This window comes from Chrysochloris asiatica, unplaced genomic scaffold (assembly GCF_000296735.1).
Source record: "Chrysochloris asiatica unplaced genomic scaffold, ChrAsi1.0 scaffold00043, whole genome shotgun sequence".
Classification (NCBI taxonomy): domain Eukaryota; kingdom Metazoa; phylum Chordata; class Mammalia; order Afrosoricida; family Chrysochloridae; genus Chrysochloris; species Chrysochloris asiatica.
The window spans coordinates 2,282,912-2,306,880 of NW_006408561.1; the positions used below are offsets into that span (position 1 = coordinate 2,282,912).

The 23,969-nt window shown below is 38.7% G+C and overlaps 1 protein-coding gene across 5 annotated transcripts in view; it reads left to right on the plus strand.

Moving 5' to 3' along the window:
* The window catches only part of SCHIP1 (schwannomin interacting protein 1), a 1,199,879-nt gene that overhangs the window by 318,247 nt on the left and 857,663 nt on the right, over positions 1 to 23,969 (plus strand). For 3 of the 5 annotated variants that reach the window (XM_006861781.1, XM_006861782.1, XM_006861783.1), the window contains exon 1: positions 19,918 to 20,049. In XM_006861781.1, coding sequence (XP_006861843.1) covers positions 19,984 to 20,049 — 66 coding nt within the window. In that variant the 5' untranslated portion in view covers positions 19,918 to 19,983. Of the gene's footprint in view, positions 1 to 1,932; positions 2,014 to 7,898; positions 8,035 to 19,917; positions 20,050 to 23,969 lie in introns of those variants that run through there. The other 2 variants (XM_006861779.1, XM_006861780.1) reach the window with 2 other exon arrangements.

Here is a 23,969-nt window from a genome sequence, read left to right on the forward strand (position 1 = left end):
ATGTTAATGGATGTTTCTAGCTGTTTCTTTTCATTTTGAGTTGTGCCCCATCAGCAAATGAATGTCCTGCGGGCTTTACCACCACAGGTTTTACTCCATTCACGTCATCACAGTCAACTCTGCTTTGAGGAGGCAGCTCTTCCCCAGTCTCATTCTGAGTGCCTTCCAACCAGAGGGGCTCATTTTCCGGCACTATATCTGGCAGTATTTCTCTGCTATTCATAAGGTTTTCAGTGGCTAAATACTCGGAAGTACTTCATCACTCCTTCTTCCTATTCTGTTTTTGTCTGGAAGCTCATTTGAAACCTGTTCACCATGGGTGACCCTGCTTGTATTTAAAATACTAGTGGCATAGCTTTCAGAATCACAGCAACTCACAAGCCATCACAGTACCACAAACTGACAGACAAGTGGTGGGGGCTGATGTGTGTGTGTGGGGCGTTAATTGATGGAGGAGCTCTGGTAGCATAGTGGTTACAAATCAGGCTGCTAACCTCAAGGTCAGCAGTTCAAAACTACCCGCTGTTCCACAGGAGAAAGATGATACTTTCTGCTCCTGTAAAGATTTGCAGCCTCGGAAACCCAGTGCAGGGTCACTATGAGTCGGAACTGACTCAGTGGTACTTAACAACCACATCAACAATTGTGATAATTAATTGAGTTAATAAATGCAAAGTGTCTATGACAATATTTCGTACATATACCAGCTATTCGTTTTCTGACTTGAACAATCTGTTTTCTGTTATTCTCCTATTGATATCTTCATTTTAGTTTAACTGCTGCCTATTGTCTAAAACAGGGTGGTGTTTGTTGTTTAGTGCCTCCGAATCTATTCCCACCCATAGCAACCCTGTATAGTGTGTCAGGGAATGACTGGTGAGCTTGAACCACCGACCTTGCCGTTCAAACCGGCTTTGCATTACAGTGCATTAACCAATTTTGCAGTCCAGTGCATTAACTCAGAGGACTGGTGCGGGACATTATTCTGCCAAAATTTATAACACCATTAACAGGCCATAGAAAATGATCATTTAAAAATTGTGCCTGCTCTATTTGGTCAAACATTTAATTAAGGAACTCCTAATCGACTCGACAGTCCTGGTGTGGCACTGTGGGTTAATGCACCAGACTGCAAAACCGTTTTAACTGCATGGTCGGTGGTTCAAGCTCACCAGCTAGCAGCTCTTTGGAAATCCTATTACAGAGTCGCTGTAGGTTGAAGTCGACTCAACAGCACTTAACAACAACAACATACAGCCCACTGACTGGATGTTCTCCACCCCTGGTCTAAAATAACCTTTTAATTTTTCACCTCTACTCTTTTTTTTCCCTATGTTTTATAAGCTTAAGTGATTCCTGCCCATTCTTCAGAACCCGGTCGACCTTCTCCACACAGTCTTCCTTAACAGCTGCAGCATCCAGAGCTATCCTTACACGTTCAGTAGGATCAGTGGCTACATGCTGATAGCCCTTTGTCTTTCTCCAGGACATAGAGTCATGCTTTCTTCATATTGGAACTCTGAGAAAGCTTATAGAATGAGGAGAGATGGCATCACTGAGAATGAGGAACATGCTCTTGACAACTTACCAGATGTCCAATCCCAGGGCATTTCTGAGCGCTCTTACGCTGCCTTTCCCCAACCCCTGAGATATGCCAATATCCTTTCTTCTTTTCTGAAAAAGCTACTCTCTTTATTCCTTAGATATGAGTGATGAGTTGAGTGGAAGAAATCAAAAGGGCAGCAGATAAAAGACAAAGCACCATTTTCCTTCTATGGTATGGTGATTTATCCATCCCTGATCTGTAGCACTCTGTTAATAAATTTAAATGAACAAAATTGAATATGTATCTGTCATTTCAAATAAATAAAATGAACAGGTCTTATTAATTTTCTGAACTGAGTTATATTGAGACACTGTTTCTGTTTCCAGTCACCAGCTGGCCATGGATGTGGAGAATAATATTGAAAACTATCATCTCAATCTACGTCCCTTGGAATCAAAGGTGAAAATGTAAGTTGTTTCAAAGTTTACATTAAGGCATTAGTTTATACAATTCTTGTTTTTTAAACTCTGAACTTCTCTGCGATTTGTGAATGCAGGACTTGTACATCTGTTTCACACTGTGTTGGATATTATTTCCTCCATGTTCTAGGCAGTAAGGCAGCTGCTTTGCCAGACAGCACCATCTACTGGACAGTGTGGGGAATTACTTGATTGCCATCTCCACCACTTCTGCGGTTTCCCCTTTAGGCAAAATGTTGTTGCTGTTGTTAAGTGTCATAGAGTCAGTTCCCATTCATAACTACCCTGAACTCATAGCGACGCTGTACTCATAGTGACGCCCTATAGGGTTTCCGAGGAGTCGCTGGTCAGTTTGAACAGCCACCTTGTCGTTCACAGTCCAGAGCTGACTGTTGTTATGTGCCATAGACTCCATTCCGACTCGTAGCAGCCCTGAGCAGCTAGTGGATTTGAACTGCTGAGCCTGTGGTTCGCAGTTCAGTGCTGATCCTTCAGCACTGAATACAAATCTCTTTGGATCAGGCAGAAAGATAAAGTCTAACATGGCATCAGAATACATTTGGTGCCCCTTAGGAAGCTCTGTGTCACAATACCAAATCAATCAAGAGTCAGGCTAAGAAACTGGTCCAAGTAGCAAGCACTGTGTCCATTCACTACGCAAGACTTTAGTTTGCAAACACAGGTTGCTTTATCCTTAGGCATTTTCTCACTAAGATCTGGTTCTAGTGAATGACAAAGCCCTGCGAGGTAAAGTTGTTGTGTGAAATTTTAGAGTGTTTGATTTGAATGCTGACATGGAATCAGGAAACTGGGAAACCTCTCTAAAGGTTTTTGTTTTTTTCCTGTCACTGCCAGAAGGAGGAATAGGCAGATATTCTCCACACCTGAGATTCAGGCCAGCTCAGAGATAAGGAATCTTACAAATTTTATGTTAACTAGTTTGATGAGGTGCAAACAGAATGGTTTTTTCCTTTCTAACAACTCTGAACCTCTTTTCTATTCACTGGTGGTGAATGAAGAGAAAGCTTAATCTTACCCAAGAATGGAATTTGAATTCCTTTGAAAATTTAGTCCAGTTCAGTGACTTTGTTGAATCTGGTTATTAAATCTTTAGCTCTTATGAACAGTTGGGTACTCTGCCTACACACACAACCCATCCCAGCACACCAGCCCTATGCCCCTCCCCCCCCACACACACATTAGCCCTTTGCTAACAACAAGGTTGGCAGTTCAAACCCCAGGCACTCCTTGGAAACCCTGTACAGGGTCACTAGGAATCTGAACCAACTGCACACACACACACACACACGCGTACACACACACACACACAAATGTTCTCTTTCTTCCTGCTCTCCTCCTCAGTTGGTGTCGCTGCCCCTTCCAGGTGCTAAAACCCAAGGTTGCCTTAAGTTTCCTCTTGATGGTGAACACTTGTGCTCCCAGACAGCTGTTTAAAATAGTTCAGAGGGTTGGAACTCTGGCGGAAGGGGTCATTAGGTCTCCCTTGAGTCCCCTACTACCAGTCTAGACTGAGCTGCACCCAATTGGCCTTGTCCCCTTTGCTCTGGTCTGATGAGACTGTGAGCTGCCACCCACCCAGCCGTGCCTCCCTTGGTCGACCTTGGCATCGTCAACAGGGAGGATTTTAAGATACGCCCCCAAGAGGATTTTTTAGACCTTAGAGCATTGGGTATGAGAGACGGTCTCAAGTCCCAGGTGTCAAGGTCACCCTCAAACTTCACAGGCCTTCTCTTAGCATCTTCTGACTTCTGTTGGTGGGAACTCAACTGAACACCTATCTTCCCCCAGAGTGGGAGAGTTGTGAAGGCTCTGACACTACAAACTGCTCTCCTGAAATGTCTCATCTCCCTTCTGGATAGGAAGTGAGTAAATTCCTCATGAACACAGGATAAAGGTGCTTCTACATTTTGCTTTAATGTCTTATCTTTGGATGTCTAATCATCTTTGGAGATGATATTCAGAGAGCTTATTATGAGAATACTGGAATCTTCCATGACTACATTGTCAGTGTGGTCAACGGTGAGTAAACAGTGTGTGAAACCTCTCTTTGACACAACAAGCAATAAAAGCGGGGCTCCAGTAGTTGGACTGCTAACTGCAAGGTTGTTGTTGTTGTTAAGTGCTGTTGAGTCGGTTCCGACCCATAGCAACCCTGTATAGGTTTCCGAGGTTGTAAATCTTTACGGGAGCAGAAAACCTCATCTTTCTCCCGCGGAGCGGCTGGTGGTTTCGAACTGCTGATCTTGAGATTCACAGCCCAATTCGTAACCACTACGCTACCAGAGTAGGCAGTTCAAATCAAGTAGCCGCTCCTTGGAAACCCTATACAGGGTCATTTAAACAACAATCATTTCAAAATGCAAGGCAGCAACTTAGGGCAATAGCCTTGTGAGATATGACTAGCCTGTGAGTTACAACCCTGACTCTGGTTTAAAGACTGTCCCAACTGTTGTTGTTGTTGTTGTTCAATGTAGTACCCTGCCAGCACCACAGGAGGACTGAGCAGTCCTTAAAATAGTAATTATCAATATGGGAAACACTGAAATGATAATATACAATATTAAGTTTAAAAAGGAGTAAGACATAATGCAATATGCTTTCAACTAAGTTAAATTGATGATATCTATGCAGACAAATGTGGATAAATAAAAGTTTTAAATAGTTCATATAATCAGAATGTAAGTGGGCTAAGAAGGTAATTTTCATCTTGAAGTCATATAACATTGTCATAGTCTCTTGTCTTCTTGGAAGGAAATAAAGTGTTAAAGTACACTTCTTTACCGTACACTGGTTTAAGGTATACTGATTTGTTCACAGAACGAAGAGGAAGAACCATGCTTTGCAAACCTCTGACCCCTGGGTTTTGCCTAACTTTGTTTGGGTCTTTGAAGGTGTCACACTGCCCCCTAGTGTTCAACAAGCTCAAATGTAATTCATCTAATGGCCACTAAATTTTCTTTCCATATTTCCTGAAAAATTAAAGTGATTTAAAAAGAAAGAAATGAAAAAAGAAGATGGTATAAAGTACCTCAAATTTGTATAAACTATGAACTTTCAATATTTCCTACTTTAAAATTTTTCTTTAAGACATCACACTTTTTTTTTTTTTTTTGGCTTTATAAACTTAATAAGGAACTCTGGTAGCATTTTGTTGTTGTTGTTGTTAAGTACCGTGGAGTCGGTTCTGACTCATAGTGACCTTGCACAGGGTTACCGGGGCACAGAGTTTCCGAGGCTGTAAATCTTTACAGGACCAGAACGCCTCATCTTTCTCCCACGGAACAGCTGGTAATTTTGAACTGCTGACCTTGAGGTCGGCAGCCCCACTTGTATCCACTACGCTACCAGAGACAGGTTGTTAACCTTAAGGTCAGCATTTCGAAACTACCAGCTGTTCCGCGGGAGAAAGATGAGGCTTTCTGCTCCCGTAAAGATTTACAGCCTGGGAAACCCTGTGCAGGGTCGCTATGAGTCAGAATCTACTCCACGGTACTTAACAACAACAACATAGACTTAATGCCCTCAAGAGCAGAACTTTTCAGTAGGGTTTTGGGAAGCCCTACATACCCAGACATAGTGGAAATTTGTTCCCAAAAGTTCATTGTTGTTGTTGTTGTTAAGTGCTGTCGAGTCGGTTCGGACTTATAGTGACCGAACACAGGGTTTCTGGTGAGTCTGAACCTCCGACCTTGTGGTTCAAATCGACTTTAAAGTCCAGTACTTATCCTTCAGTGCCACACCAGGACTCCCAACAGTTCACTACTGTCTAATAAAATAGTCCAAGAAGCAGCAGCAGTGATTACCAAGCTCAGGATTTCCTTTGAGATTCTGTTCAACATTTTAAAATCCACCCCCAACACACACACGAAAGAAAAATTTGAGCAAGCATTAGGTATTAAACAGTGGCCAACCAGACTCTGTTTTTGTGAGACTTGGAGTGTATATAATTTGGAGGATCCTCTTTAAAAATAAAATCTAAAAGAGATCTTACTGTCCAAATTTTACATAAACTATGAAAAGCCCCTTGCAAGGTCTTAGGAGAGGTTCCTGACCTCAGAGAAAGGGCCCCTCAAATTTCAGTTGCATTGTTGTTAAGTGCTGGCGAGTCAGTCCCAACTCTTAGCAACCCTGTATAAGGTTTCTGGGGAGCAGCTGATGGTTTTGAACTACCAACCTGTGCTGATCCTACAGTGCCACACCAGGAGTTTCCTGGTAAATCTGCATTTGACATTGCAGCTTTTGAACTTTTCCATGAGCGTTATAATTCAGTTTAAATAAATTAGGAAAACGTATGGATTAATTAATGTGGTAACATTTTGTGTTCTTTATATGTCCTGGTGTTTGTTGTTGTTGTTAAGTGCCATCGAGTTGATTCTGACTCATAGCAACTCTGTATAGGGTTTCCAAGGAGCTGCTGGTGAGCTTGAACTACTGACCTTGAGGTTCAAACCGACCTTGTAGTCCAGTGTATTAACCCACAGTGCCACACCAGGCTATTGAAAATGAATGGTCTCATATAATTTTAGCCAATCAGTTTGCTCATGCAGAAACAACTTTCATGCCTGTATGTGGAAGAATTACAGAATATTGGAAGTTTGTGGGAGTCCAGAGGAGATTATCATTGTTGTAAAGCGCTGTCCAGTCAGTTCTGACTCATAGGGACCCTGTATAGGGTTTCAAGGAGTAGTTGGTGGGTTTGCACTAGTGATAGAATCAGTGCAACTATTTTAAACTCTTTAAAAGGCTGGGTCCTAACAATTGTTCTGTAGGTCTGGCAGAGTTCACTGACTATAGGAGGTGGAGGTGGGTGGAGGATCTTGGGTGTTAATCTCCAAGATAAGATTAACAGCCAGTCCATAGATAAAATCACTTAGTTTTCACAAAGAAGTTTTTTTCATTATCCCAAGAAGAAGATGACTATTTCTGATACAAATCTCAGGAAATAAAGAGCTTCCTTGGGTGACATTTCAAGTCATCACCAAATCACATGTTACTTCTCTAAATAGTGTTTAGCTCAATACTTTGTCTTCTCTATTTATTTTGTTGAGTTTTGCTGTGGTGCTCCAGGATAAGCAGTATACTATTAACTGGAAAGTTGGTGGGTCAAACCCACTAGGTGCTCCTTGGAAACCCTATACAGGGTCGATATTGGTTAGAACTGACTCCACGGTACTTAACATTGATTTTGTTAGTTATTATACATATGTTACCTGCTTCCTTCCACTGTATATAAAATCCATGATTGCTGGACTCTTGCCTGTCGCATCCTTCTCAGAAGAGGGCCACCTCATTTGACCATGCAGACAATGCACTGCACAACATCATGGGTAGCCTTCACCTTGAGGTCTGTGCAAATGCAAACCTCCTGTAGCCATGCACTGCAGACTCCCTGTCCAGAGCCTGGACTGACCCTGGCATAGAGTAGTCCTTCATCAACCATATAGCGAATCAATGAATAAATGACAAGTCAGCCAATTTATTATTCTCATTTAAAATACAGGATGAGAAACAGAAAGATTTGTATGTCTCATAAATCAAAGTGTATTTACATGTGCAAATGAGTTTGACTTTGACTGATGACTTTTTCTGACTAACTTGACTCTTTTAGTCTGAGTCAAGGCTGTGAAAGTCTGATCAGTAGAATAGAGAGATAGTCTCAGGGGCTGAAATGGATTTGGAGTTTAGGTCTTCCGGTGATCTGTGTCACCTACGCTGTGTGCTTTCCTTGCCTCCAAAGCTGATTCTTTCAGATTCCTTGTGCTTCTCTGAGCCTGTGAGCTATTCCCTAGGACTGACCGTGTGTATGCTGGTTTTTTTGTTTTTGTTTTTCATTTGTTTGTTTTTTTGTGCAGCATCCAGCGAGCCTGGAGGGAGTACCTGCAGCGGCAGGATCCCCTGGAGAAGCGGAGCCCATCCCCACCATCGATGTCCTCAGACAAGCTGAGCAGCTCGGTCAGCATGAACACCTTCTCTAACAGCAGCACACCTGTGAGTGTCACCTTTCCTTTGCCATTCAACTGGTGAGAACCAGAGCTCTGGTTCTGAGAAAGCGAATTCTTAGGTTGTGAGCAGATGGTTTGTGATAGGGAGAGTCTACGCTGCTTATATAATAGATGTGAACCCTTAGTAGGAGTTTTGTCATCTCAAAACAAAGACACCATTCAGAAATGCAAAGTGAACTGTATTAAGTTCAACTGGAGGGAATTGACTGCGCCTGAAATCAGCCTAAGCTATCATTCGTGTAGTTTCATTCCTCTATTACAGAGCATTTTCTTTGTTTTTAATGATAGATTTTTATTCTTTCATGTACTTCTGGGTAGCATTTTGTGATGCTAGACAGTAAGGATAATCTATGTGAGACCTTGAGCCCTTTCACAGAAATAATTGGAAGGGTTCACACACTCAGGGGGTGCAAATCTGAAGGCTGTGGGGCCAGATAGGTAATCCACGTGACAACATGGACTAGGTTGTGATAGTGACTTAATGAAGAATACAAACCTCTCTAAAGAGGCAACCCCATTAGGCCCTTGTTGAGATGCAGGGTAGTTATTGCCAAATGAGATTTTCTTTCTCCAGAAGATGCCCAAAATTCAGACTGTAAATCTTGGCAACCAGAACAAAATGTTTAAAAATTAGACAAAGCATGTCTGCCATGTTTGGTCCATGGATCACTAGTTTACGAAGCTTGGGATACAGGGTAAAGGAATGAAAGACTCTGATGAAAGTCTTTATTTTATAAAATAAAAAACGTACGGAGAAAGAAAGGATCGGGCAACTGTAAAGTGGAGTTTTGTGGACGTAGGGATTGTGATCATTTAGGAATTTTGTCACTTGTGTGCTGAAGCGACGTTAGGAAGAGAAGTGAAGTAAGTATTATAAATCTATTATTTTCAAATATAAATTTTCCTTTACCTTGTTTACTTTACTTTGTTATCGTGTGTTTTATGTTATTCAAAAACTTCTCAACATTCAAATAATGTATTCGCACTGGGACCAAGCAAACGTCACCTTATATGTAAGATTTACAGATAATTGTGTTGCATATTCTTTAATAAACAGTTTTATTTAGTTATGGATTCTGAAGAGAGAGCAGTAAGTGGACTTTGTAGCTCTGCAAATAATAGTGTCAGAAGATGTATTTTTAGCTGACATCAGAAATTAAATACTCAGAGAATTTGTCCTTTAAATTACTATGATTTGGTGGAATGACTTCTTGTTAACTGGTGTAATCACAAGAGGGCGCTCGTGAACCATACTGGGAAAAGTTTGGACAAAGTGCATTTGTGATTTGTGAGTAGAAAATAATGTGAAAATCAAGTGCCTAGAAGTTCTTAACCATGAATGTCAATAGAAGGTGAAAATTAAATGGCTTAAGATTCCATTTGAATGATGGAAATTGAATATCAGAAATTATTCTTCCTGTGAGTTAACAGTTTGAATTTGCTGCCTTGGTGCCTTATTCAGGACAATATTTATGGCTGTTGAGTCCAGCAGTACCTAATGATTCCAGTGTTTCTTTGAGGTACTCGACATTCTGGCTTCATGGAAGTTCTAGGAGAATCTATCTTTGATGTCATTTACACACTGTGCCAGTTTGACTCTAGCATCCCTCTTGTTTTGTGCATAAATTCTTCCTCCTTCCTGGTTCATCACATTTATTAAATCTTGGCACAACTTCTGTAACAGTTTCACCTTGTGTGATTTAGGCTAGGCTCCAGATTCCCTGATCCTGTTAGTAGACGAGGTTTCCCCTTTCAAATGTCCCTAGCAATTTGTTTACCCACAAAACTGTCAGACTGAATTGGGAATGGCATCCCGCACAATCATCAGCCTTTATCCTGTGGGACAGGGACAACCCCACCAGTGATGTTTGGCTCACTCCCAATAGCTGATGAAACGTGAGATGCACAACAAAGAACGTTATTGGGATGAACTGTCAGAAAGCAAGAAGAACCTACTAAGAATTCTAATAGAGGTTATTGATTATATGATATAATGATTTGGGTATTAATGATGAGTGAGGGGATTCTAAATATACAAAATAAAGCATAAACATTTAAGATGTTGGAAAGCTTTCAAGTCCCCCGCTTGACAGGTACGTAAAATCTTCAAAAACTTTGTCTTGCTCTTTGGAGCTGGAATAGCCCTTTCATCTTGCCTGGCCATCGTTTTGCCTGGGCATTTCAGGAAGACTCATCCTTACATCTTCCATGGATCAAAACCCATCAGATTAAAGAAGGAGACTGTAGCCCCAACTTATCTTCAAGATCCACTGGTTCATACATACTCTTAGAAGCCCCAGATAGGAAGACTTAGTGACCCATTTGCAAACTTGGCATTAAAAACCTTCAAATGTGATCAGTAACGCATCTCTAAGGAGTTCTCCACCTGACTCTGACTCCTATTTGATACCTTCTGGGTTGTTGAGCCTCAGTTTTCTTCTTCTGGCTTGATCTATCACTGTTTCTTACTAAATCATCAGAACAAATCTGATCAGCTGCCTGTTTTATCGACAGTCTCTGCCTTCTTTCTAGTAACCTCTAACACAGCCTCAACATGAGGCCAAACTGCTTGCTGCTTCCCCCCTCCCTCGCCCACCACACACACATGCCTACAGTAACTGCAGCTGCTGTCTTTACCAGTTGGCTGCACCAAGCTTGCACCGAATAGGGAGCCAGCTCCCTCAGCTTTGTGGGTCCCTGTGTTGAGTGGAGAATGACACTTCTGTAAGTTTCTCCTCCGGTTGTTTTGACTAAGCATAATGGTTACTATTGTTCTTAGAATAAATAGTTCTGCTTTAAAATATATAGCAACAGTCATGATTCTGTATGAGCTCTCAAATTCATCATCTTAATAAGAGCTGAACACTTGTTACGTGTAAGGCGCTTTGCTAATGCTTGCCATGGATTATCTCGTTTAAGCCTCTCACTGACCATACGAAGGAAGTCTTAGTATATGTATTGTACAGATGATGAAAATGAAACTTCAAGAGATAGCTAACTTGCCCCGGGTTACACACTGTACCTATCAGAAATAAGCCTGCCTTTAGACAGGTCAAGCTGTAGGAGAGACAATTAGTCCACGCATCTCTAGGACTGTTTTATGATGATGTTGTTATATACTGTGGAGTCGGTTCTGACTCATAGCGACCCTGTACAGGGTTTCCAAGGCTGTAAATCTTTACAGGAGCAGAAAGCCTCATCTTTCTCCCGCGGAACAGCTGGTAGTTTCAAACTGCTGACCTTGTGGTTCGCAGCCCGATTCATAACCACTATGCTACCAGAGCTAAGTACAAACAGTGAATGAAATAATTGGGGGAGAAACAGCACCAGACCCTCATTTGATTTTATAAATCACTTCATTCAATGCTCTTTGATTAAAATCTCAAACCTCAGCTGCTCAATGCCAAATTAAAGAGCAACAGGAGGGAAAATAATATTGTTATGTTAGCAATTTGCATATTAAATGCCCTATGCCACAATGTATCATGTGATAACAGAAAAATTATTGTAGAAATAGTCATTTTGAATAACATTTGTTATTGGGGAATGGAATATGTAGATATGAAAGTGAGAAGAAAGAGGGTAAGGATATTTACCTTAAAAATCTTGGTTATTTTCATTTGACCTAGCCTCGATGGCTTGATAATCAGAACTCGACGAGAGGAAGATAGATAGATAGATAGATAGATAGATAGATAGATAGATAGATAGATAGATAGATAGATAGATAGATAGATGTGTGTGTGTGTATATATATATGTATATATATATAGAGAGAGAGAGAAAAAAAACAATTTTTGCTAAAGGAAACAAGGGTAAATTGCTACAATTTGATGAACCTGACTTATACTCATGGCGGTAGTAACTCTAAATACCAACAGAGAGGGAAGGAGTCTTCACATCAAGTATCAATGCAATCCCCTCTGTACACAGGATAGATAGGGATGGGCAACTTAGACACTGGCTACCTAAAATGAGGGGGCGATAAAGGCATGAAATGACTGGCTTACAAGGTTTCAAAAGAGAGTATAATTTGAGTATGGGGTGGGGAAAGAAATAGTCCCCACTGAATAGTTTTCATCTTGTCTAGATGGGTCTGCTTAAAAAAGATGGTGATAAGATTCTTATGATTTAACAGTAATTGTTATTGTAAGGAACTCTGGTAACGTAGTGGTCGAATCGGGCTGTTAACCTCAGGGTCAGCAGTTCAAAACTACCAGCTGTTCTGCAAGAGGAAGATAAGGTTTTCTGCTTCCGTAAAGATTTACAGCCTTGGAAACCCTGTACAGGGTCGCTATGAGTCGGAACCGATTCCACGGCACATAACCACCACTAATTGTTATCATGACTAATTGTGACTGTCACAATTGTAAAGGTAGAAGTTTTGTAACAAAAACGGGGGAGTGGCTAATCTCACATGCCAGAAATAAAGGACCCTAGGACTATAAAGGGAGAAGAGCACAAGCAGAATGCGAAACCTTATCCAGAGAAGCAGCGATGGAGGCAGAGATGGAGACAGAAATGGGGACCTGGAGAGAGGCAGCAGCTGAGGACTCTAGATTCATAGGATGAAAGGGACTAAGAGATAGCGGCCAGGAGGCAGACTTGCAGAATGTGCCCTTTGGTGGTATAAATCATTATATACGCCTGAGTGTTTGTGTTTTTTAAAAGCTAAAGTGAATAGAGAGAAATCTGTTAACTGATGGCAAACAAACAAACAAACAAACTTGGTTATTGTTTGGAGGACAATGGTGGAATTAATCCATTTAATATGATCAAATACTTATACATGTAGTGTCTGCTCAGAGAAATCTGTAATTTGTCAAAAAGATATTGCAAAGAAACTTTGGAATAGTATATTGTAACTGCTGGCTTGATTACCTTTTCACACATCATTAGTGCACCCTTACAGACAAATACAGAAAGGTCTTTGCTGTGGTTTGGAGATAATCTCATTGGCATGTACCCTGCACTGATCCCATCTGCCTGGGCCCTCTTTTAAGACCACACTCACTTTACCCCACCAGTTCCCATATTACTGTCAACTGACTATAAAGGACAGTGTGTCTTATGGGATGAAGTTGGGTTCGGTTAGTGAACCTTACTTAAAATACCAGCTTTACCACACATTTTCAGGATCCAAGACATGACTTGAGAGGTCATTTCACAATGACAGATTACCCATTAAACAAGGTAAACATGGATTTCCTTATTAATCTGTAGTGAACAATTTTACATCTTTTTACCACATCAAAGCTTCTGCCTCCAGGTATAACTGGCATCTGTCTCTTTTATAACCCCACAGGACCTTCCTACAGAATCAAAGCCTATTTCTAAATTTACTATCCCTGACAAGGATAGAGTACACAGTAAGTAAGATAAGCATGGGCTTAGTTGTGCTTACTTACAGTGCCACATGCTTTTTTACCCATGTGAAAGTGTTCATTACAGATTAGTAAATCAGCACAAGTAAGCTCTGTGCTTATCTTGCTTACTGGGGAAATCCACCCCTGTTATTCCTTGTCTGCCAACTAGAAATAGCACTCATGCCAGAGCTGGATTGATATTGTTGTGAAGATAAACTAACACTTGCTACAGAAAACAGCACAGAGCTCTCAATACATGCATAGTAGTAGGTTCTGAATCTACTCTTTAAAACACTCACTGTGCTTTACTCAAATGATGTAGGCATGAAGAGCAGAGGTAGAGGTTTTAACTTGCTACCTGATGGGGAAACACAGTGCCTGTTTGTGATTCATCCAACGAGTCCGTTAGAATCAAATGAGAATCAAATTGTGTGTACATACAAGGTGGCTTCAAAACATTTGTGGAAACATGAAATGAAAAGATAATGGATTTTTTCCGTGAACTCTTTGAAGCTCCCTTGTATCTATGTGTGTTTCTTTTCTGAGATTGGAACTATCTATTGCAGACATAATAAACATTTTAGGGTTTTTATTTAAAATTAATTTTCAAGTTCCAAAGGTAGAAGGCAGGTGTAGGTCCTTTTGCCTCTAAAGGAGAAGGCATCTACTGTAAGATCACACCCACGTGCGTGTAGTTAAAGCAAGCTTAGATCATTCCTCTCCTTCCACAGCTGAGGGGAAACAGGAGCATCCAGAGCATTTGGAGAGACACCTCAAATTTCTAGGCAAATAGGTGCAGAAAGTGCCAGTCCAGCAGCTGCACAAACCCAAGCAACTAGGTCTTCTTTTATTCCCAGCCATGAGGAACTATAGTTCTGAACAAGTTCACAATTAGGGATCTAGGCCAACTAAACACTCTGTTACTTCAGGTGTCTTGGAGAGAAGGCTGTGAAGTCCTTACATTTATAGCACTGCTAGAGTGGTACCAACTTTTAGTAAGAGTAGTCGGACATTTCAGCAACTATGTGACCTAGTGATCCACCAAACCTTTCAAAACATGTTACCAAAATCTACCATACTATCAAATCTAGGCATTTGTACCTAGATTCCAAGCTTCATTACCCTTAAGTATTTTCCTGCCCTTTTTTAGGTTTACAATATCTCGCTTTATATGCATTAGGGAAACTGATGACTTGATGATAGAAAGCCTTGTTATAAAATTACACTTGCTTTTTTGGAGGGACTCCTGGAAGCAGCAGTCAAGAAATCAAATGACATATTGCATTAGGCAAATCTGCTGCACAAGACCTCTTTAAAGTGTTCTAGAGCAAAGATGTTAGTCTGAGGACTAAGGTATGCCTGATGCAAGCTACGGTATTTTCAGTGGCCTCATATGCATGTGAAAGTTGGACAGTGAATAAGGAAGATGGTACAATTGATACATTTGAGTTATAGTGTTGGAGTAGAATATTAAAAGTACAATGGACTGCCAGAAGAACAATCTGTGTTAGAAGTACAGTTGGAATTCTCCTTAGAAGCCAGAATGGTCATACTTTGAACATATTATCTGGATGGACCAGTCCCTGGAGAAGGACATCATACTTGATGAAGTGGAGGGTCCGTGAAAAAGAGCAAGACCCCAAATGAGATGGATTGACACAGTGGCAACAGCAATGAGCTCAGATGTAACAATGATTGTGAGGATGATGAAGGACCTGGCAGTAATTCATGGTGTTGTGTGTAATATTGTTATGAGTTGGAACCAACTCAATGGCATCAAGCAACAACAACAGGTCTTAAATGAAAATTTCTTGTGGGTCCTTCCAATACAATCTTGAAATCTGTGAAGTCAATAATAATATTAAGTCTTCTGCTACTTTATAATTTAATATCTGAGATTTTTCAGGTCAGGGACAAGTTAAAGTATTATAATTTTAGGTCCTGGGGGTTGTTTTAGCATCCAAACTTTGTCTTCCATACTGCCTCTAAAATCTCTAATTAACACACATTCTTTGTCAGTCTATTTGTCTCAAATTTTAGATCGGAGCATTGAGTCACAATATATAAAAAGAGAAGAGTTCTTGGTGTTTACATCAAAGCAATTGTGTTTCTCTTCTTCTCAACTAGGGTCTCCAAGAATAAGTGTTTTCTTTTACGAATTTTACAAATTATATTATGTAATGTCTAAGCTATATATATTGTTGTCAAGTGCCATCAAGTTGGTTCCATCACATAGTGACCCTGCTTAGAGTTTCTGAGGCTTTAAATCTTCATAGAAACAGAAAGCCTCATCTTTCTCCGATGGAATGACTGGTGAGCTCGAACTGCTGATCTTGTGGTTCCCAGTTCAGCACTTATCATATGGAGCCACCATACTTCCAAATATTATATATATACTCAAATTGAATTCAGAACATATCCAAAGTATAAGAGATGCAGTCTCGCCTAACTTCTATGGATCATTCTGGCTGTACTTCTTCCAACACAAATTTGGTTGTTCTTTGGAACTCCATGGTATTTTTAATAATCTTTTCCACCACTATACTTTAAAGGCATTGATTCTTCTACAGCCTTCCTTAAAAATTGTCAAATTTTCACATGTATTTGAAAGTACCATGGCTTGGGTCAGGCATGTCTTAGTCCTCAAACTGATAAATTTGCTCTTGAACACTTTAAAGAGGTCTTGTACAGCATATTTCCTTAATGAAATACGTTATTTGATTTCTTGACTGCTGCTTCCATGAGCATTAATTGTAGATCCAAACAAAATTAAGTCTTTGACAACTGCAATTTTTTCTTTATTTATCATGATGCTATTTATTGATCCAGTTCTGAGGATTTTTGTTTTCTATACATTGAGGTAAAATCTACACTGCTATAACCATCTTGAGGGTTTAAGTTCAGTATTTTGCAGTGATTTCAGTAGCTTGCTTCTCAAGGATACTCTTTTTGTTTGTTCTTTGACTCCTGTGCACCAAAATAGCACCTAGATTTCCATTTGGGGTGCATTAGAACTGATGGGACCATAAGGAACAGAGCATGATGTTGGCATAGAAATCATGTCCATTGATTATCTGTGATACATTAAATATCCATATATTTTAAACTTTTATTGTGAATTGAGTGAAGGTTTACAGAAATCATCAGTTTTACATCCAACAAATCATACTTTGATTCGTCTCAATGATTGCCCTCCCCCCATGTACCACCGAGGAACCCAAGACTATAGTCTTCTGCCACCCTTCAGGTCTGGAATGGAACATACCCTTATGACCCGATTTTCAACCAAGTGGTAGATAGGTAGACAAGTACATAGGGGGACAACAACATTAATAAGGTCTGCTCACAATAGAATTGGTCAACTATTCAAGATCAAAAGAGCATCATTTACCTAAGAACAAAATTCAGAAGAGTTGGGAAGGAGAGTGGAATAGAAATAAGAATCACAGGGAGGAAGTGGAATAACTGAGTGCTGGCCTCTCCACGGGACAACCAGAGTAAACACCCTGTGATAATTTGGAGCCCATAGAAAATAGAGGGATGAAAATACTGAGTTGCCCATTTCCATTCTTTTATCAAATCCTCCAAGCATGGTGACTCCTACAATCATGCACAGAAGTAAAGGGTGACGAACAGAGGCTGGGATAGTGCTTGTTACTGGGAGCCTGTTGAGATAAAAAGGAAGTTTTCCAATATGAAACATTGTAAACTGCAACAATTTAACTTTTTATACTGATAAATGTCATAATGAATTTTACTTATTTTGATTTTTAAATGATTATATGCAGTGATCCCCAAATACAAATTACTTTGGGAACTTAAAAAACATACATATTCCACTTTCACACCAGACCTATTGTGTTAGAATACCTGGGAAGAAACTTGGGAATGAGTATTTTAAACAAATTCCCTAGGGAATTTTCATCATTGTTAACACATAAAAAAAAAAAAAAACACAAAAAAACACTGGGTGATAGGTATTACAAAAAATAGAGAAAAAAATTATATTTAAGAAACCTTCATGACTTGATTTTCTTGGCACTTGAACATCCAGATTCTTTTTCCAATTTTCAACTGGATATTTTAGTGCTGCCTAGATATACCTTGAGGAGCTGCTGGAACAACATTTTTCTAGCCTTTTGCCAAAACAATCACTAGTGTTAATAGGATTTTCCCAGTGGCACGAGTTCTGTTGTCATCTATATATTCTCTTCTTCAGATTTATGGTCCTTTCTCAAAAGTATGACAGTACTATGCTCTTCATGACATTTTCTGTTGTTTGATCTGTTTTTTTCTAAAGAGGGAATACGTTCAATAAGCCCTGATTGAATTGATTTAGAGTTACTCTCCACTTTGTCTGTGAAGATTAATTAGTTGGCATGAAGGGGATTAGATGATTTAACTGTTAGCTAACAGAATGTTAATTATGACTGAATACTCCAAATTATAGCATGTAACTAAATACTTCAGAAAGAGAAAGGCAATATATTGCCTAAAATGGGAAGCTCACATTACACATTCTCTTAAATAATATCTATTTTATAGTCTATTGCCAGCTATGTGGAATCCTGGTGTGGTGCTGTAAAATAAGCACTGGATATCCACAAGGTCAGTAGTTCAAGTCCACTAGCTGTTCTTTGGAAACCCTATACAGTATTGCTGTGAGTCAGAACCAACTCGACAGTACTTAATAACAACACCACCAACTATGTGTACACATTAGTTCTAATATAGCTAAAATTTACATTGTTGCTTTGTTTGGTGCTAGAAAACATGTAAAAATAATTAAATAAAGTTTCCTATCAACACTTGAAAACATTCATATCCCTTTAGAGATAGGATTCTTCTTGTTGCTGTTAAATACTGCTGAGTCTGTATAGTACTATATAGGGTTCCCGAGGGTAGTTGATAGGTTTGAACCACCAACCTTGTAGTTAGCAATCCTGTGCTTATCTTATAGGTTTAGTAAGATTTTTTTATGTGCTTTTATTTTCTTTCCCATTAAATTAAATGCTGTTAGGAAGTCAAGACAGTTGCCTAAATTTTTATTTTGCAGAGTTTTATGAATTGATTTTTAGAATGTATATGTATGTATTTGTTGTTGTTGTTAAGTGCCGTCGAGTCGGTTCCGACCCATAGCAACCCTGTACAGGGTTTCCAAGGGTGTAAATCCTTACGGGAGTAGAAAGCCTCATCTTTCTCCCGCGGAGCGGCTGGTATGTATGTATAGTGGTGGTTATATGTCGTGGAGTTGGTTCTGACTCATAGCAACCCTGTACAGGGTTTCCGAGGCTGTAAATCTTTACAGGAACAGAAAGCCTCATCTTTCTCCCACGGAACAGCTGGTAGTTTTGAACTGCTGACCTTGTGTGTGTGTGTGTGTGTGTGTGTGTGTGTGTGTATATATATATACATACATACATACATACATACATACATACATATATATATAGAGAGAGAGAGACAGAGACAGAGCTCTGGTAGTGTAGTGGTTATGAATTGGGCTGTGAACCTTAAGGTCAGCAGTTTGAAATTACCAGCTGCTCCATGGCACTTAACAACAACAACATACATATATATATAAACTGCAAAAGCTTCTAAGTAGTGTTTTAGAAGTAGTTTCTTTTTACAGCTTCTATGTTTCCCACAACATCTGGGGTGGGGTAAGTGAACCTTTTTTCACTATATTTTTCCATGGATTCATTGCAATCATTCATTTCCTAAAGCAGAATCAGAAGTTAATTATAGCTTAAAATGACTCTTTGCTTCATATCATATTTGAGCAGTAAATTGATTTTCTCTCTATGGTACTATAGTGATAGGGTTAAGTGTACTGGTAGAAGATTGAGCTATTTAACACAAGTAGATTTTCAAGAAAAGCACTATGCTAAATACTTCACTAGAAGGACTTGATCTACATACAGCAGCAACTGTGACCTGCTTTAGAGATGACATCATTGGGTGTCATGTGGCTCTGTAAACGTTTCAGCTTCAGAAAGAAATAAGCTGTGAAACTCACAAAAGCCTGATTTCTGCTGTGATAATCTTTAGTAGACAGGCTGGGGTTAGAGTAGGCATACCTGTTCACATAGTATGTGCAGTGCCTGTGGAATTCTGATTTTCTTTCATTTTATTGTTAGTTTTTTTAAATCCAAAAGTAGATGTGAAGTGGGTTGGCTGCTTTGGACTAACAGGAGCTTGTTTTCTGCATTAAGGTCAAGAACTTTTCTGGACTCCTCTGTTTTCTGAGTAGTCTTTTCTTCTGCGCATGTGTGTGTGTTTCATTTTGAAGAATACCTACAACAATCAGCAAACTGCATCTCCCAAAGAGCTCTCTCTCTTTTTTATCAAGACTTGAAGATTTTTGTTCCAAAATCTACTTTGAGCTGCCTGAGCATTGTAGTTGATAACTAAAGGGCAAAGACACCTCCTTTGTGTAGTACGTTTTATAGAAATTCTTCAGATAACTTTACTTGCTAACACAGGTACCCTTTTATGGATTTCTTTCAAAGACAGTTTGAATAAGCAACTCTTTCCTTGCAAATGGACAAGAGTAACTCCTCAGCACCATGGAGAGGTCTCAGCAGCGTGAGACACTAGTGTGGGACTGTCACCAGGGCAACCAGTCTGACAATGTAAGTTTTTCAAGTGTCTATCATTTTAGGTATGTCGTATTTTTACCTTTGGAGGGAGGAAACTCCAACGTCCAATGAAGCCAGGTCAAGCTTAAAACTATTAAAAGTGATTGTTTTCAACAATATTATAAATAAATTTAGAATTAACCATTCAAAAATGTTATATGAGGAAATGTAAATATCTGAAAAACATTACTGATTTATTAGTTCTTAGGTGAATATTTTGTTGCTTTGAATTTGAAAAATCTAATGTGATTTGAATTTTGAGAATCCAAGTTTCTTTTGTTTTACATCTACTACAAATCAAGTACATTGCAGTTGAACAGAACAATTGCTTTACTAATAGATTTTTATTTTAATACATGTAAATACTTTCAACTTCACAGCTTATTCCCTTTTGTAAATACAAAGATCTATTTGGAAATTTTTATTTTGTGCTTATTTGGAAAGACAGTTGCAAATGTTTAAGGTTATGAATTATTCTTAAAGTTATCGAAAAAGACAATGTCTAGATATTGTGTGGACACATGATGGATATTTGCTGACTTATGAAATTTTAAATTTACTCTAAATATGTATATACAGTAAAGACTATAGTAAGTGAAAAGGACAGATATTTTATAAAAGGATTCGTATAGGCCACTGAAAAGATAATTGTAGGTTTCATTATAAATATTTAATTAGTTTCAAAATTGTCCAATTGAAAAGTTCATACCAGAAACAAAGAATAAGGTTTCTTCAAAAACATCTTTTAACCTTCCAATTAAAACTGTCAAAGGCATAGTTTGTATGATATTACGATATTATGAAGCAAACGAAGAAACAATACTTTTGAATTACTACAAGAATGACCCAAACAGGTATTTAAATTAGCTATTCAAATCTTTCTAACAGAAGACAGTATCCGTAAATATTAATATAACAGATAAGGATCCTTTCTTCAGCCAGTTAAGCATAATTTGGAAATGTTATTTATGCTGAGACATTTACTGTAAAGTCTGATTGAGATCTCTTCTTATATTATTGTATTATGAAATTTATTTTCCTCAATGATTTTCCAAATAGTTTAATATCAGCCTTCAGTGTGATTTAGTTAGCTAACTCCCAGATTTAACTATATATAACTTTTTCTGTTACTTCTAAGTGAATTGCTTTTACTTCATAACTCTTCAGTAATTTGGCATTTGGTTTTCTGATAAATGATACCTATATTTTGGCTGTGTCTGGAATGTATTCTTCTAGAGGATGTGACTTCCTTTTAAATTTCAAAATCACGTTATACATTTTTGGTCAGCTTTGCTTAATAAATCCATTGATGATTTCCTTAGTTTATGTCAATATTTAAAGAGCTCAGTGACAGGTAGATTTATCTTTCAGTGCTTTTAGTTTCACTTTCCTGTATTTTATAATCCTGCTTTGATTTTACAGGAGAGTAAGTAGCGCTTTTCACACAAAGTTGGATACATGTCTGTGGTTTTAAAATTTAGTTTTCCCTTGTGATAAACTATATCCATTCCCTGATCGTGGTGGACTTTGGACAAATTATTCTGGTTGATTAGACAGTAGTACTCTAATCTAAGGGATTTGAGACTTGTTTCTTAAAACCATCTGCTTCATGTTCTGAGGTGGGGGGGAAATGTACCTGATTAAAAAATGTATTGTCTATCAATATTTATCTCTATCACTATCTTTCAAGGATATGATTCACTTATGATTGTGTCAGAATGGAATATTTTATATATTTTTTGCTCTTTCATAAACATTTTAGTGATATATTTACAACCACAGCTATCTAGCATACACATTTTGTAGTTGAGAGATGGTTTTCTATGTATTTATTTAACCAGGAATTGTTATATGACAAACCACAGCCACATGTTGGCTTGTGTTTTCATCGACTTTTAATCTTTCTTAAAACACCATAAGTCAGCTGAACAATAGAAAAATGCTTAGAGCTAGACTGTGAGCTATTCACATGTCTCTCTCTCTCTCTCTTTCTTTTATATTTTTAATAGCATTCTGGTGTAGCAGATGTGTGTGAACAATCTTAAATTTAGTTAAGTGACATTTTGTATTTCTTTCCAATGTAAAATATGCGCACTGATCTCTTTTTCATGGTCCTCCCTGCTTGAAAGAGCTTTACAACTTTTGGCTACAAAGGCTCTAGGGACATCTTTACTTAGTGAAAACCACTGTAAGTTGTTTTGCAGGGTAGCTGAATATAGAGGGAGTTGAGTGACCAGTAGAGTTCTTTCTGCTGATTTCAACTCTTTGGGGAACTAAAAAGAAACCCTGGTGGCACCGTGGCTAGAACACTTTATGAATAACTGAAAGGTTGGCTTTCTGAATCCACCAATCACTGCATGGGAGAAAATTGTGGCTGTTTGCTTCTATGAAGATTTACTTTGTGTGGCAGTTCTACTCTGTTCTATGGAGTCATTATGAGTCAGAATCAACTCGATGGCAGTAATTTGGTGGTGTGCACTATGAGACATGTTGATCTTGGAAATATTTATTACATCCAAGAGCCTCACAGACCCATCTTTTTAGTATCAGTTTCCATCATATCTCCCTACAAGAAGTGGCTTCTTTAGCTATAGTCTAAGGAGTAGTACTAGAGGGGGAAGCCTGAGAAGGGCATTTCCTTAAAGTCAGTAATATAAAAGAGTAAGAGGTAGATTTATGATTTCAGTTTGTTTGGTTTCATATTCTCAAATTTTATATTTCTTCTTTGATTTTACAGGTGAGTAAGTATAGCACCTTTCACACACGGTTAGGTACACATCTGCAATTTGAAAATGAAGACTGTCCCTTGATAGTAAAGTGTATCCATTCCCTACTGGCTGTGGACTTTGAAGACTTTGGATAAAGCATTCTGGTTGGTTAGACGATAGCACTCTCATCTAGGGGAGGGTCTCAAAGGATAGCTTCTTAGAGGGAGATGGATTTCTTGGGTTATTTCAGTGGGTCAGGAGCCTGACTAGTCCCAAATGAATTTTTGGTATTGTTTTAATATGTTTCCAATTCTATGTTTAAAATTCAGTGGACACTAGGCGCCAGGGACAGCTCTCAAACTCCCAAGAGAGTTACCCTTAGCTGATATTTCTGCATAGACTTTTCCATTGTTATTTTTATCCTCAGTTACAATGTTATTATTTGTTCATACTCAAAAAGTACACTGACTTTCTAACTAATTTTGGCCCCAATTTGATCTTACCTGACTGATTTGAGATACATATGAAATATTACTGAAAAGTGTGGAGTAATTTGTGAGAGTTCAAGGAACCAAAAAGAGTTTAGAGACTTTTCAAAGAAGATACCCACTTGGCTGAAAGATCAAAACTGTCTTCCCAAAAGAATCAGCCTGGAGACCAGGGCTTTATTGTTTTGACTAGTCTTTAAAGTCCCATGCTGTATAAATAATTATGGTTCTCCATGGCTTATAAATAATTATGGTTCTCTCACATAAGTAAACTAACGAGAGTATATAAAATACAATCACACACTCTGGATGCTAGTCATCTGGATGAATTTGGCCATTTCCAGCATGTCTAATTTGCCCTGTGCTCCTAACCCTCATCTTCCTTGGATCTTTAACACCATCTCACATACACTTCTGTATTTGGCACATTGCATTGTGCAATATCTTATTCCATTAATAAGAACCATCTTGAGGGTTTAAGTTCAGTATTTTGCAGTGATTTCAGTAGCTTGCTTCTCAAAGATACTCTTTTTCTTTGTTCTTTGACTCCTGTGCACCAAAATAGCACCTAGATTTCCATTTGGGGTGCATTAGAACTGATGGGACCGTAATGAACAGAGCATGATGTTGGCATAGAAATCATGTCCATTGATTATCTGTGATACATTAAATATCCATATATTTTAAACTTTTATTGTGAATTGAGTGAAGGTTTACA